Source organism: Gallus gallus, chromosome 1 (genome assembly GCF_016699485.2).
Source record: "Gallus gallus isolate bGalGal1 chromosome 1, bGalGal1.mat.broiler.GRCg7b, whole genome shotgun sequence".
Classification (NCBI taxonomy): Eukaryota; Metazoa; Chordata; class Aves; order Galliformes; family Phasianidae; genus Gallus; species Gallus gallus.
Genome location: NC_052532.1, coordinates 50,582,993 through 50,599,137, shown reverse-complemented (window position 1 = coordinate 50,599,137; position 16,145 = coordinate 50,582,993). Strand labels below are relative to the sequence as shown.

General features: G+C 46.0%; 1 protein-coding gene across 4 annotated transcripts in view; it reads left to right on the top strand.

Annotated features, from left to right (window-relative positions):
* CACNA1I (calcium voltage-gated channel subunit alpha1 I) overlaps positions 1-16,145 on the top strand; it is a 158,445-nt gene that overhangs the window by 8,018 nt on the left and 134,282 nt on the right. For 3 of the 4 annotated variants that reach the window (XM_040669160.2, XM_040669159.2, XM_046907892.1), the window contains one exon: positions 377-678. In XM_040669160.2, the coding sequence (XP_040525094.1) occupies positions 398-678 (281 nt within the window). In that variant the 5' untranslated portion in view covers positions 377-397. The remainder of the gene's footprint in view (positions 1-376; positions 679-16,145) is intronic. The other variant, XM_040669161.2, reaches the window with a different exon arrangement.

Sequence of the window (16,145 nt, the reverse complement as noted above, 5' to 3'; positions counted from 1 at the left end):
TAAGGTTGGAAAATACTGCTGTAATCATCTAGTCCAACCATCAGTGAGTGCCTGGACTGTATGGTTTTGACATACACTTGCCAGTCTTGATCTGAAGGGGACTGTTCAACACAAATTGTGGTGTGATGTCAGCCCAGTTTCCTCAGCTGAGGGGGCCATGTGAAGGGCTGCAAGGGCAGGCTGGCTGTGACGTGTCAGTGTTGTCCACAACTCTCCAAAGTGAGCAGACATCATCATGCCAGGGTGTCTCAGAGGCTGTGGGGAAGATTTAGTTATGGAAAAGCCTAGCTAGAAGGTAGATAAAGGGCATGGCATGCAGTGCCCTGGCTGCTGGTTTCTCACCTGAGCTTCTTTACTCTTTCTCCCTCCTCTCTAGGGGTTCTCATTTGCAGCGGACATGGCAGAGTGCACCCCCCAGCCTCCCTCCACCTGGCCCGCGAGCCCACAGCCCCACAACACCTCTGCTGCCTGCCCACTGGAGCCTATGAACATGGGGGTCTCAGAGCAGCAAATGCCACTGGAGCAGCCCCCATCCTCGCCAGAGCTGGGCGAAGATGAGGAAGTCACCTCCCCCCCGGATCCTGATGTTCCCTATCCTGACTTGGCCCCGGTCGTCTTCTTTTGCTTGAAGCAGACTACCAGCCCACGGAGCTGGTGCATCAAAATGGTGTGCAACCCATATCCTTTCTGAGCTGCCTCTTCTCCATCCTCACCTCCTGCCCCGTCCCTTCTCTCTCCCTGTCCCCTCAGGGCGCCTTCCAGGTAAGCAATGAACTTTCCTACGTATTTAACGAACTGCTTTGTTCCTTGCTCACTTCTAAACAGAACTTCAGCTGTTGCAATGTGTGATCAAAAGAAGCTGCTTGTGAAAGAACTTCAGAGAGAGATGCTGACAGCACGGATCACGGCAAAATGGGTTGGAAAGAAGGAAGGATGAGGATAAATATTGTAAGACCGCTTATTCTTCTCCTTCCCCACTCCCTGGGACAGAGAGGGGAAGCTTCTGGCCCAGGAGCTTGGCCACCATGAGTGGACGAGCTGTCCCCTGCTTCTAAGCACATAGGTTTGGTGAGAGTTGGTAGGGAACCACCAGTCCTGGGCCTTGGTTGCAAGGTACCATGGTGATCAATGTTTTCTTCACACAAGTAAACATCATTCATTTTGCACAGGGTGGTGGTGGAGTCACCATCCCTGGAGGTGTTCAAGAAATCTGTGGAAGTGCCACTGAGGGACGTGGCTTAGTGAGCAAAGTTGGTGGCAGATGGGCAGTTGGACTAGATGACCTTAGAGATCTTTTCCAGCCTTAATAGTTCTATGATGAGCTCTCCTGGAGGCATATTGCTGTGTTTTCTGTCCAAAAATGAACAGAAGAATGTATTACAGGTGTGCTGGTGAGCCTCATGTGTCCTCTGGAGCCAAACAAATCCTTTCCATGCAAGGGAGGCCACTGGTCATACACATATCCCCATTCACTCTTAGTGCAAGGAGGACCCTACAATGCAGTCACACAAACAACTACCACCTGCATAGCTAATTAGTACCAAGGCTGATAGTAATGCTATATAAAGCAGGCAGAGGGCAGGTGTTGCTTTTTGGCTTGTGAGACCCTTCAAGGTAGGAGGACATGGAGGGTGTGATGAATCATCAAAGAGGTTGGTTTGAAATTTTATATAAACATCTTTCTGGTCATAAATCTCATGTGGTTGTGCTTTTTCCCTGGGAATTTTTTAGCTCCTAGTTAGGTGGCTGTTATCTATATGGATGATTTTCAGTGTGTTGGCTTCTAATTAAATCTCAGTGGCTGCACAGCAGAGGCTTGGAAAATATCACCAAGAGACTTTTCAGCTTTGTGATTGAAACCCTAAGTGAAGCCTAGAGGTACTGTTAGCAGTAACAGGTGACCTTAAGTGCAGATGAGTCTGGAGTTTTGTTTCAACTTCAAATGTAGTGTTTGAATTTCAGATCTGAGTTCTTAAAGTTCAGAAGCTCTTGGAAAGGTTTTGCGTTCTCAAGCACTAGTTATGACTGAGAGTTTGTTGGAGATCCAGGGTTTCTGCTTTCCTTTCTACTGGTTGCTTCTTAAAATTTTGGGACTTCATACTGAATTATGCATTGCTTTTCAATCACTGCATGGCTGCTCTAGCTATATGTCCTAGGAATCTCTTCTCAGCGTGTTGTGGGCTCAGAGGAATGCATGATAGATTTGTGTCTATGAAAAGACTGCATTTAGAAGATGAGAGAAAAGCAATGGGCCAGATCTGGGATCAAGATTGACTCCTGAATGGAGGAAGGAGGCTGTAGTATCCATGCTTCTGGCTTAAATCAGTCAAAACAACCCCTGCATAGTACAGAGTTTAAGATCCTATCATTGCGTTCTTTGAGGAGTTTGGTGCTGTAAGCTCATGTTTGTCTTTAAGCATACATGCATGACATTGACTATAGAGGAATTTTTCAAAGTAGAGGCTGCAGAATGCCTTCCCATCTGGCTGTGTGTGGCACATATGAAGGGCAATGATGGGGCTGCTGGAAGGCTGTTGAGAGAATTGTTTCAGAGTTGTGATTTCAGCTCAGCTGAGTGAAGTTTGCTTATTTGAAAAGAAGAGACTGTGTAGAGAGGATTCTGCTCCTCTGTTTTTTTTCTCTTTTAGTCTTTTTTTGGAACGAATCATGCAGCAAGTAGTTGCCTTTTTTTTTTAAATGAAAGTATTTTGCTACAGCCTCAAGGGTGCTTACAGGTCATTGTGTGTTCTTGGCATCACATATGTTTTTGACAGCATCATAGAAATCACATGATTCTATGCCCTGGCTGAAAATTGCTCACTGTGGTCTTTTCTCCATGAAGAAATGAGCTCATTTGTAAGAGGTGTTTCTGTGTAAGCCAAATCATGTCTTCTAAGAATTTGCTTGCTTGATTTTTGCATTCTGAAGCTTTTTCACCTTTTTATATTGGGCTATCAACTTCCAGGGCTTTTGTGCCAAGCCAGGAGAAGCTGAGTCAACACCACAGGGCAACATCTGGCCTCTCCTGAAGATTCAGCAAAAAAGGGAGGTATTAATTAAAAGCCTCTTAATCTTCTCATTGACTTTCTACTAGGGCAGAGCTTCACGATCATTATATTTGGAAGTGCTGTCAATGAGACTTAAAATGGAAGCTCTGATCATTAAGGACTGTGTAGTAATTTTTGTAAGCACAAGGTCATTAACCACCAAATTTCCATTTAGGTAATTGCATTCCACCTATTTAAACCCCCCTCCCCTGAAGATTATTTTTTCTTCCATGAGCAGTCCTGCAATTTTATGTGCTATTAAACAACTGCCATAGTCCTTTGCTGCAGTGCAGTAAGAGGAGGGGGAAAAAAAACCAAACTTATGTCTGTGTTTTAAAGTCATTTCTAGTTGCATATTAGCACACAGATATGTGATGCTGTTTCTGCAAAACAAAGCAAATGAGTTGGAAAAATCCAACAAGAACTGTGGGTGCAACTCAGTGTTAAGATACAGACTTTGTTCCATGTGAAATTAGCAATGCTTTTCCCCGTATGGAATATTGACTGGGATGGTTTTAAGTATGGGGTGAATGAGTGTTTGAATTGCTGGATTGGATGATCTTTGAGGTGTTTTCCAACCGTGGTGATTCTGTGAAAGTGGGTTACTTTGGTTAATCTTTATTTCTGTTTGGATGACCAGACACAAGGCTGGCTGCTCTGAACTGCAGATGGTGGGACTACTGCAGCCGAAACGCTAGCACAGTCAATATTTGAGATAGGACTATGAGAGAGGCTGTAAGACTTTTTCCTTATATAAAACCTAAACTCCATGTCAAATAAGATTTCAGGCTGAGCTCGAAGCGGAAATAGGGTGAAAAGTATGAAACGTGTTTCCAAAACAACTGTGTAGCGTTCATCTTATTCATAAAACGTTGGGGACTAAATAAAGGCTGTGCCACATGGTGCCTCACAAAGTGCCTGATGCAGACATTTGGGCATCTCTCAGTCTTCTCATCATTTGCAAAGTGCATCTCTGCTAGTCTCCTTGGGGTTCCAGGAAGACTGCATGCTTCACTCATCTTCGGGTCAAATGCAATAGATTTGGTTTATCCTTTGAGACTTTCCTTAAAAAGCACTTCACAGGGGTCTAGACCTCCCTTTGCTGTCCTATCTATAATATTGATGTGACAGCAAGAGTGAGAATGAAGTCTGCCATTAAAAAAAATTGATGTACACACTTAATTTTTAGTACTGGAGGCTGTTTTATGGAGTATAAGTCAGGATAGCTACTCAAAACTGGTAGGAATGCTTATGTGTACTGAGGGCAGCCCTGTAGCTTGTTAAAGATTTCCCAAATAGGGATTTTGCTGCCTTTTGTCTCTAAATTTCCTGTTACTGAGCTTCAAGCTGCCCAGGAGGTGGTGGAGTCACCGTCCCTGGAGCTGTTCCAGAGCTGTGTGGATGTGGCACTGAGGACATGGTCAGTGGGCATGGTGGGGATGGGCTGGTGGTTGGACTGGGTGATCTTAAAGATCTTTTCCAACTGTAATGATTCTATGGTTCTGGAACTACCTTTACTATAAACTGCCAAGGCAGTTTTCAGCTTGGGTTGTGTGTTAAATGCACAAAGAAACAGGACCAGCTTTGGGCACACTGATGGGAAGACCAGGGAAGCCCACAGGTCTGCTCTCCATCTCCTCCCTGCCTGGTGCCGCAGGCATTGCTTCACACTCCATTTGCTCATGTGGAAACAGTTGTAGGTTGCAATAGCAGTGCTTCCTGCAGGCACTGCCCTGTGTGAAGAGAGTGGAGAATCGAGTACCGGAGGAGGAGGGAGAGTGATGTGTGTGGATCAGCAATTGGCACTTCTCTCTGTGATGCTGAGCTGCAGTGCATGGGGACATGGTGATGCACGCAGCTGAGGGGCTGACAAATCTTTTGCTTGTTAATAAGCTCTTGGTGTCCAGTTGTGTTATATATCACAGTCTGGGCGATTTGTTTTGTGTGAGTGCAATTCCATCTGCAGTTTCTGAAGTGCATCGTACTTGTTTTTGCCTTAAGCAAAGGCTTATTTTTGCTTTGTGCGCTGGTAAACCCCTGCCTGCAATCCTTATGACAGCTGGATGTAATTAATTAATAAGCCCCCTGCTTATTAATTAATAAATTTATTGCAACTTTTTACATATTTGCTGTCTTATGGCCCGAGCTTCTGCAATCTTGATTCTACTTTTTATGCATCTACTTTTGTTATTTATAGATGTATATATACATACATATGCACTTAACTATAATTATATGAATTAGAAATTATACTTTAATTACTTATATTTTGATATCTACACATGCACAAAAGAGAGGTTCATACCACTCTATTAGGTAGAGAAAAACACAAAACTGTGACTGGAAGGTATTACAGTACATCAAAAACTGAGTGGCTTATGAATTTTAAGCAGTATTCATCATTCTTGAGGATGGGAGGGATCGTGGCTTTTCATTCTCGGGGTCAGCAGTGTCAGCATTTCTGTGCATAGCTGGAAGCACTAAAATGTCTGTGTTATTCCTGCTTCTCCATTTCAGACAGATCTCTCCTGTTTCTCCTTGCAAATTTAGCTTGCCAAGCAGGTGAAGAGTCTGGCACTTATTTGAGGTCTTGGATAGATATGTGTTTGTTTTAGGTCAACAGGAAGGTGCTGCTCTGCCCTTAGGCATGGATTGATTTCTGTGGCTTACACTGCACTGTAGACCTTCCTTCAGCCAACAAACGTATCTGTCTGTATACCTGGGAACCAACAAGTGCAAGGTGGTTTTCTGTTTAAGAGGCTGTGTAACCTCTCTACACATTGCAATGTTCTAAAACCAATGCTACAGCTGCTCTTGTTGTGTGGGGAACTGAGCTGATCAGAGCTCCGCAGAGGATGCAGTTTAGGTGGCATCAGTGCTCTCCTGGGTGTTCACGGAAGGCTTTCCAAGCTTTAAGAGAGGACAAACCTGCCTCAGTGTTGGGGTTTTCTGCCACTCTGTCAGGCGCAGTTCTGGGGAGAATTAAGTCTACTGTTAGTGACTAAGGCTAGCTTTTGATAAACTGGTTGCCCATTAACTTCATTAACATCAGAAGGCAATGCATACAGTGGGCCAACACAGCCATCCCCAGGAACTATCAGGGTTGGCCTCTTCTCCCACGTAACAGCAATAAGATGAGAGATAATGGCCTCAAGTTGTACCAGGGAAGGCTCAGGTTGGACATCAGGAGAGATTTATTCTCCATAAGAGCGGTGCTGCAGTGGCACAGGCTGCACAGGGAGGTGGTGCAGTCACCGTCCCTGGAGGTGTTCCAGAGCCGTGTGGATGTGGCACTGAGGACATGGTCAGTGGGCACGGTGGGGATGGGCTGGCAGTTGGACCGGGTGATCTTAGAGGTCCTTTCCAACCTCAGTAATTGTATGATTCTAATCCATCCTCAACTACTCTCTTAGGGCTGATGCACAGCTCCTCCCAGATACTATGGAGGTGAGGCAAATGGGAGTGCAGGCAGCAGGCTTATTTCTGGAAATACTGTAGTTTATTATTTCTATAATGAAATACTGGGTGCTCTCCAGGCTTACTTTGTAGTGGTGGTGGGTAGATACATTATCTGCCTGGAGTCTGGATTGGAAAGCGATACTCTGGCAAATTTCAGGTTATCTCCTGGGATAGAAACCCTGACACCCAGCTGCAGTCTGTGTGGCAAAGGCAAGTGGCAGGGGGAGTGTGATGGTGTCTGGGACTCCACACAGTAGCTGGAGAGGAAGCTACCTCTGCAAAGCTAGTGTCAGGGGAGCATCATTAGCGTGGATCGTTTGATGTGCAGGTTTGCAATGGGAAGTTTAGAGGGATCATTTGCACAGTCAGACATGGTGTAAATTGAATTTAAACTCCTGCATTGTCATTAGTGGCACACAAGGGATGGATATGTTTGAAGGGGATTTGAATGCTTATGATCTGTGAGAAATTGGCTGGGTTGCACATATGTGAGATGTACACAGTTCCAGGCAAGTGGGCAGATATAAAGAGATGAGGTCTAAATTTGGCTGGCTTGCAAGCTGGCCCTGTATATCTAAGCAAGAATGCTGAGACAGGATATCTCACTGCCTCCTGTCCCTTTAGCTTATTCCCTGGAGGTTCTTACAATGAGACGTCAAAGACCATGGATTGGAAGTGAAACAGAGCAACAGTACAAACTAAACCAGAGCTCTGACTGATGCTTTAATGTCCTTGGTAAGGATGGAAAAAGCCTGAATGCATCTCTACTGTCTTGATGCAAACTCCTGTGCCTTTTCCTCTTTACTGGAGGATAGATTCCCAGTGCTTGGCGGAAGGGCTGACAGCAAAATATTGAGGAGAGATTGCTTTAGAAGAGGAGTGATTTTTTGCTGTGCGTGTATCCTACTTCTGTGTTTCCCCAACAAGTGCCAAAAGCAATAAAAGACCAACTAATGCTGCATGCTCTGGTGCTTCAGAAAAGTGATGCCAGGACTTACTGCAGTAGCTTTTAACAAGGTAGTTGCTGGGCTTGTGGTCAGTGTACATGGACAGTGCGGGAAGCAGGTAGGAGGGGATGGAAGTCTCATTCTTGTCTAGTGCAAATTGGTGTTATAGAATCATAGAGTATCCCAAATTGAAAGGGACCCACAAAGATCGAGTCAAACTCCTGTCATTCTACTATGCCTAATAGAAGTAAAACTATTTACACCTGCTGTTGCTCATCAGGGTAGTTTAGAAGGATTGGTTTTGTTGCATCACAGCTACCCAGTGCAGATGGTGTGGTTGGTGCCAGCCTGGGAGGGAATGTAGTTGTAGCAAAGGAGAGGGATGATGCTCTCTGCTGAGTATGGGGATGGTAGCAGCACCTGCTGCTGAGGACCTCCCATTCCCTCTGCAAAGTGTACTGCTGAAATGGAACATTGAAAACCCTTCTGGAGAGTATTGTGTCAATTCACTGGAATAAATTCTGCCTTGGAGTTGAAAAGCATTTACTCTCTGAGAAATGGTCAATTTGCCTTTTTCAACCACTGAACGTTGGAGCAGGGTGTGTGAGAGAGCTGGATGTGGCTCTTGGTGTAACACAAAGGGCAATAAAAACACTCATTTTGAGTTTAAGACCTATAAAACACTCTGACCAGACGTCTAATTGCATGTTCCGCCATAACAATTCGAATAAAATAATGTAATTAGCCACTAACAAATTGTCCAGCTGCCAATTTGAAGACTTGATGCTGTTCCCACCCTGGATGATGAGAAAGGGCCTGCAATTAGTTGAATTTGCTATGTATCCTGAATGGAATGCTTGGCTGGAATTACTTTAGGTGTGGAATGGTTAAGAGCTGCAGCCCTTCTGCAGCAAATGGGCTACATCTGCACCCAGGATGGTTAAGAGAGAAGACTGCATGAAAAACTTGGCTCGGTTCAGGTCTGGAGAGAACACAAGCTAAGAGACTGCCAAACTGTCAGCCTCTGTGCTGGGAAGACCTTTACTGCCCTAGAGAGAAGCTGTCTTTGGTAGATGGAAGTGTGAGGCCTGATGTAGGATGGACCCGGCTCAAGTTCATATCTGCTCCATCAACTCAGGCAGGTAAAGAGTGCAGTTTTTCTTACAAAAGAAGAGACGAAGTGTGATGATGATGATGTGAGGCCCAAACTAATGGGGAGTGGTAAATGGAGGTTGTCTAAGTTGGAAATGGCTACTTTGGCACTGTGCTGCAAATCCCTGCTGAGCTTGGCAGGCATCCCCACACATCTGTTATCAAAGGCAGCTGATAGATCTGAGAGAGCCAGTGTGAGTGCTGGGTGATCCTTATTGACTGCCATCATAGAAAGGTGAGGCTGAGTGTGGAGGTGGTGTAACCCTCCTGCTGGCAGGTCTATGTGGGAGCCTGGAGCCTGGGTGTGGAGCTTTGATGGCTCTCCCCTGTCCAGCTCTATCTGCAAGGTCAGCGGACGGGGATGGAGAGATGCCCATCCCTCCTCCCTTTCCCCCCCAGCTCTCTCATCTGTGCTGATCAGGAGTGGGAAGAAGCTCCCTTGGGGTGGGGGATGCACAGAGCTGTAATGTGGGTGACCATCTGTCCCCTGAGACAATGATGCCGTTTGCACTTACATACCGCGGCTCATCCAGGAAGAAAGAGAAATCTGTCCTTGCTCATGATATAAAGCCACACTCTTCACTTATCCTTTCTTCAGTTTTCTTTCCCCTGGTTTCCTCCTGTCATTGCCTACTGTGCAGGAGTCTATAAAAGCTTGCTGTTCCTGTCGCTCCCACTCCTTGAGTGTGACTCGGAGATGCTGTGTCCCCGCAACTCCCCCGGCAGCCCCTCCTTTCAATAGCTGCCCTGTCTCTCCCCTCTCCTTTCTCCATCTGCGTCAGTCTGTCATTTTTCCCTCTCTTTTTCCCTTCCCTCACTGTCATTTTCGGCGTTTGTTGCTAGCAGCCTCTCTCCCCTGACTACTGATGTCCTTGAATTGGCTCTTTCCATCCAGCCTGGCTAAGGAGGGCACCCTGCAGAAAGGTGGTCACTGAAGTGGTTGTGGCCCAAGCTTGGTGGCTGTGTGGTGGTGGGGTCCTGGTGGAACTTGGCTGAGACTTGCTGGAGCATCTGTCCCCAGACTCCTCTGGGAAATAGCCAGCTCCCTACTGAACCCCAGTCCCTGGGGCCCAGCTCTCATGGGCAGATGCAGCCAGATGTGAGATCAGCATGCTAGCCATGAGCCACATGACTGTGGTGTCCTGGCTTGGGAGCTGGGCAAGGTGCTCAAGGCTTTGCATGTGCAAGTTGAGCCAACCCTGTTGTCTCAGCCTTGTTCCTGACCCCCCAAACCATTGTGGGAACTGTTTCAGCTTTCTTTAATAACTTAGTTTTGTTTGTTGCTGCCTCCCCAGAGTAGCATAAATGCTGAAATACCACAAGGGCTTCCAGATTGCTTGTAGTTTGAAGTAACTGGATGTCTTGAGAGGCAGACTGAACCAAATGCACCTCTTGTGGGATTTCAGCTCTTAAAGAGTCACGGTTGAAGAGGGCTAACATCAGTACAAATTAATCCAAAAGAAAGCTGCTGAATCCAGTGCTTGTAATGCTAGCTATGAGATTCTCCTCAACAGACAAGGAGAAATAAGGAATGGAAAGAAAATGGTAAAATACTAACCTTTCTATTGTGACAGGCATCTCATAACAAACAGCAGCTGTTCTCTTTCATGGCATGGAAGAGGCAGCAGCTCAATATTTGAGGGTGGAGGAGTATTTTCTTCCACACGGAGATGGATAGTCTCTGAAGACAGAAATCCAAAATGTTTGTTTGCCTTCCATGCTCTGTTTATTGTTTGGGAGCACACTAAAACACCATGAAAATGTGTTTGGCAAATCTGCACGCCCCATCATTCATACACCCCAAGAGGATGCTCCCTATGTTTACCTATACCTTGTGTCCTGCTTCCCAGCCAAAACCTCAGCACTTAAGTGCAGCAATGAGTCCCCATAAGAATACAAGATCCTTATTTTCTATAAAATGTTCAATCAGCCTGCTAGCAGGCATTGCTGGAAAACATTGTTATCAATAATTAAGCTAAACCACGTTCAAACAAAATACGTTTTGTGATGTATTACAGTCTTTGTTTCTATTCACACATTTATTGCCTTATGATGTAATTTTTGCTTTGAGTATGTCCCCTGGTTTTGTGGATGGACCTGGCAGGCTCCACTCTGTGTGTGTGTGTTTCAGGCCAGGCCTTGAAAGTGTTTGTGTCACAAGTGACTTATATTAAGAAAGACACGCTCAGAGAAGTGCAGCAGTAATAATACATTGCCTTTGTGGTACTGCCTGATGCTCAGTGCCGCTGGCCAACTCTGATATTTCTCAATGAAAGATGTTATTTCTTTCCTCGTAGCACTTTTTTTTTTTTTTTGCTTTCTTTTTTCTTTCCCTGTGGCTCCTTTGATTCATCTCAATGTTGCAAGATCATTCCCTGCTTTGGAGTTTGCTGTTTTCCCCATAGTGTAGTCCACTGCTTAGCAGCCTCTCTGCTGGCAACTGCTGTTGTCTTCTTTTCTGGAACCCTCTTTGGATATAAGATTTTAGTCACTAGGGGTGGTCTAGACTGTAGTTCACTTCTTTATGCAATGGAAGTCTCCAGACTTCCCTGTGCATGCAGGGATCCTGGCACAGTCTGCCCAGGGAGGTGGTGCAGTCACCATCCCTGGAGGTGTTCCAGAGCCGTGTGGATGTGGCACTGAGGACATGGTCAGTGGGCATGGTGGGGATGGGCTGGCGGTTGGACCAGGTGATCTTAGAGGTCTTTTCCAACCTTAATGAGTCTATGGTTCTGTAAGACTGACTGCTTGAATGTAGAAAGAGCTTAGAGTGGGGCTAATTAAAATTAGTGTTATCAGTGTAGCTACATGCACCCTTCTGCCATGTAGCTTAGCTCTAACTGAAGCCTTGTCTTTCCCCTGCAATACAGTATTTAACTACTAAAGTAGGTACTTAAAGCAACAACAAAAAGCCCAACACACACATCTTTGGGAACAATGACCCAGGACTTTTTCTAAGCAGAATTAATTGCATCACTCCACAGTGATGCGTTTTGAGTACGTTTGAGATGCTGTTATTTCTTTAACATGCATTTTTAGCATATTGTGATATCTCACACATCCTTTAAATATCCAATAGCTTTTTAACTTTAAAAAAAGTCTATTTCACATTTAGTGGAATGCCTGTAATGCATTTTTCTGGAATGTGTGGCAGATGTCTGGAGGAACTGTGTTTTGTCCCATATGGGGTTATTTTACTGAGAAATGAAATAGGATTGGCACTTAATTTGAATTCCCTGAGCTGTCACACCACGGATTCTCTATCTGGGTGTGAGACGTGAATTGAGATCATAGGTAGACCACAGAAGGCAAAATGTGTTCCCTTCTCTGGGTGAAGGAGAACTTCCCATGGAGAAACGTGCTCCAGGGTTCACCTCATCTTTCTCCAAGCACTGTAAGGGGAACAGAACAGACTTGGGGAGACCTACATGGGGATAGCCCCCTCCATGAGACTGTTCTGCGTGATCTAGAGATCCAGAAATAGTGTTAACTGTGCAGTGGGACCTTCCTTCATGAGGAGCAGGAAGATGGCAGCTTTGAGGTTTCTCAATCCTTCAGGAGACTCCTTATTTTAGTGATCCAAGCTGTTGAGGTGAGAACAAAGCCAACACTTCAGGGATGAGTATTGCTGAATTTGACTCCTGGATGGATGGAGTCATAAATTGTGATTGTCATGGCCATGTAAGGCCATAACTGTATGCAATTGCATGTGGCTTAGGGGCAGATCCAGGTATTGCTGTCCACTAGCCATACTTTGTTCAGGTTTGGTGGGTGTTTGTGTTGACACCACTTCCTCTCTGCCATGTTTGAATGTGGCTTTCTGTCCCCCTTTCCTTGCACTATGGTAAGTCACATTCCTGTGTTTCCTTTCTTCTGTTCCTTATGGACACCCTGGTCTAGTATTAGATTTGGAGATTGGTGGCCCTGCATGCAGCCGGGGGGTTGGAGCTTCATGATCCTTGAGGTCCCTTCCAACCCAAGTCATTCTATGTTTCTATGACACAGATTGAGCACCACACTTGGGACAACCCCCTTCGAACCTAGGACTTGTGTCAACATCTTCCCTTGGAGATAAATGGAGTGGAGATGAATACCACATGTCCCTGGAGGAGGCAAATGCATGTGCTTTCTCACTGTAAGACAACTGAGTTCTTTGTCCTGCCCCTCTCCTTGTGCTCAGCTTGAGCTGAGTTTCTAGGAAGTAGAAGTTCCAAGGCTTATTTTGCTGCTGTAGCAGTAAGTATGTGCATGTGAGATGTTTCTGAGCAGCATTTCCAAGGGACAGAAGAGCACTGCCCCGTGCAATGCTGTCAGCAAGGCCTGTATATCACATGAATTAAGGGTGTATGCCATGGGGCTGCTACATAAGGGCGAAGGCATGGTGGTCAAGTGACCTGGTGCCTTTCCCATAGGACAGGGGATGTCTGTGGCCTCATCAGAAGGAAGCAGAGGTGTGTTAAGTTGGGCATCTCTAGCAGGAGAGCACTAAGTGATTATCTCCTTCCCAGGCCCCTTGATTTCTTTGGGTGCTTGAGTGTAATTAGGCAGATTACTGTCATGCACTTGAGGCTTTGTCTTGTACCTGTGGCATTACACACTTTTGTGTGCGCTTGAAGGATTTCCTTATCCATTGCTGTGACACCTCTCAACTGGACACAGGATTATTCCTTTCTGAAGCACTTAGCTGCAGGCTTGCATTTGGCAGTGATATGGAGGCCTTAAATGCACCATCAAGTATAGTTATGTCTCAGTCTTCTCCCCCACTATACTCCACATGCACATGCTGAAATGTGGGCTGGGGTTACCTAACAGGTGATGCAGTGGTCAGATGGTCAGAGTGCCCTGATAATTGGACAGAAGAATGTGTGAAATACTACAGTAATGTGTATATATTGCTTGTATGTATTAGACCTTTGCACTGGTGATACATTCAGAATAAATGTATTTGAATAATAATGCTAACTACTACACAATAAATCTAAATGAGCTCTTTATCACTCTAATTTATGGGCATCTATATAAATTGAAGGAGTACTCACCATTCTCCTCTTGCTGTCCCTGAAAGATACAGCAGGATTAGAAGACATTTGCATTGATGAAGCTTAGGTAAATATTTAACCTACTGGCAAGTTCCTCTCTAATTATCACTAAGAGAGACTCGCTGTGCCTTCCCCTGTGTATCAGGCTGGGTGATGTCAGGGGACATATGGAAAAGAAGGGGGGAGGTCTCCACTAGTGCTTAAATTCCTGAGTTATCTCAGTTTTTTGTCTGGAAGTTGATAATTTAAACCTGCTTGAGGTGTAGGGGGGAGAAAGTGTGGAGCTGTGATGGGAATAGGTCATGGTGGAGGAAGTTTGATGGAGTATGTTGTGGTGGAGGACGTCCAGTAGAGTGATGAGTTTTGGGCCACCTGGAGGACACTGATGGGGGGTGAAAGTGACCAAAATGCATCAGATGGTTAAAACCAGTGGGATCCCAAATGTTTCTCAGGTGGGATTCCAGTTTAGGTCACCAATGCAAGGAGCTGTGTTTTGATGGCTGCAGTGAGGCCCTCCCAGCCCTTCCTCAGCACCATGCTGTGGTATGGTGCATTCAGGCAGCCAGTGAGGGATGCAAAATGTGATTTGTTTGAAAACTGAGCTACAAGGGTTGGGGTTTATACCCGGGGAGTGCTCTGTTGGCCAGTGGTGAGGAGACTCTCCTTTGGCAGAGGCAGGAGTGGGGCTGCATAGGGTGGGCTGAGCCTCCTTAGGACATATGGAACTCAAGGCAGGTGAGTGCTCAAATGCGAGCGTGGATAATAAATTGACACAGCTCCATTAACTTCCAGAGAGCTCTGCTTGTTAACCCCAGCTCAGAGCCTCTGGAGTTTCTCAAACTGAAGTATAAATTTTACAATAGGGAATGAGCTCTTTCTTGCATGACTTCATCCACCTTTCCTGTGTTGGTCAGGCTGAATATACCGTAAGGGACAGTCTTTGTGCTGTTTTCATGCACTTGTTTGAACCAGGCATTTACTGAAATACAATGAAATCTGAGCTGGGAAGCTGGATTTGAGTTTCACCTTTGCTTGGTTTGTGCTTTATTCACATCAATCTCCTTTCCCCCAAATGCTCCTATCTCTCACCCTGTTCCCCAGCCAGGGAGGCAGCTGTTAAGCTGCCATTTCTCTGCTTTTAAGAGGCCCAGGGGGAGACAAAGCAGAACATCTCCTCCTGCCTTCTCCCCTCATTGTGAGTGGGGAGCTGAGTTCCCAGCTGAGTGTGTGCTGTGCTTCCTGTGACATGGTGAGACATTGCTCTGGGGATGCTCTGGTGGTGGGACTTGCTGGAGGACAAGGGGAAGGTCCAACAGAAAAGGTGATAGAAAGCCCAAGAGTTGTGGAGGTTTTGCTTCAAGTATTTGGCTGGTCCTCTGTGTATCTGTTCATCTAGGGGAGAATTGCTGGGCAGGACCTTGTGTGGAAGCCAGGAGAGCTGGAGCATGGAGAAGGCACGAGAGAGGGGATCTGGGGAATAGGACAGGGCAGTGTACCGAGGAGATGTGTGTCTAAACCTGATGTGTTTCCATGGCATGTGGCTGGCAGTGAAACTCCCTTGTTGCTGCTTTAATCCCACTCAGACAAAGAAGAGTTGTGAGTGAATTCAAAGCAGAATGAAGCTATACCATTTCCTGCCATAGCATGTACTCCTGGCCCCTGCACCTTCCCCTGCCTGGGCATTTCTATGACTTTTCTGAGTAAAACAGCCTCTCTTATATTTGAGCTCCTACTCCAGCCCTGACTCAGCTCCTCAGCTGAGTGAGCCATGCTCTGTCCCATTGCTGAGTGCTGGGGACCAGCCCTATCAGATCTGACTGGCATCCTTACCTCTGGTCCCTCAGCATCTTGCTCATGCTGCTGCTCTGACTGGGGCCCAATGTGTCCCTACTGCATGTCTTTTTTTTGTAGCTGATGGCTGCTGCACGTACAGCAGTCTCTATAAAGCCAAAGTGCCCCTTACTCATCTGTGCCTACAACCGTCCCCATTCTCCATTTGAAAATTTGCTTCCTTTGTTCACTCTCATTGTTTGGTGGGGAAACAGTTGAGACTCAGTATTACCTGAGCATCTAACAGAGGAATAATCTGTAAGGAAGGACTGAACGTGGTTCTGGAACACCACCAGGGATGGTGACTCCACCTTCCTGGGCAGCCTGTGCCAGTGCAGCACCACTCTTTCTGAGAATTTTCTCCTACCATCCAACCTGAACCTCCCTTGGTGCAGCTTAAAGGCATTACCTCTTGTCCTATTGCTGTTACATGGGGAAAAGAGGCCAAACCCCATCTCCTTGGAGACCCTGACACCCTCCTGTCCCAGGCTGCCCTCACCTGTCCTCTATATCTGTAGGTTCCCTGTGCAACTTTGCCAATGGGTTTCTCTCCTGCACATCAGGCTGCTGAGATCCTCATGCCCATACTAGATTACTGAGGGATTTAATGGGTGTCTGAAGTGTGGATTATTAATACTGACCTCAGGCAATGGCTCATTAAGAATGAAAAT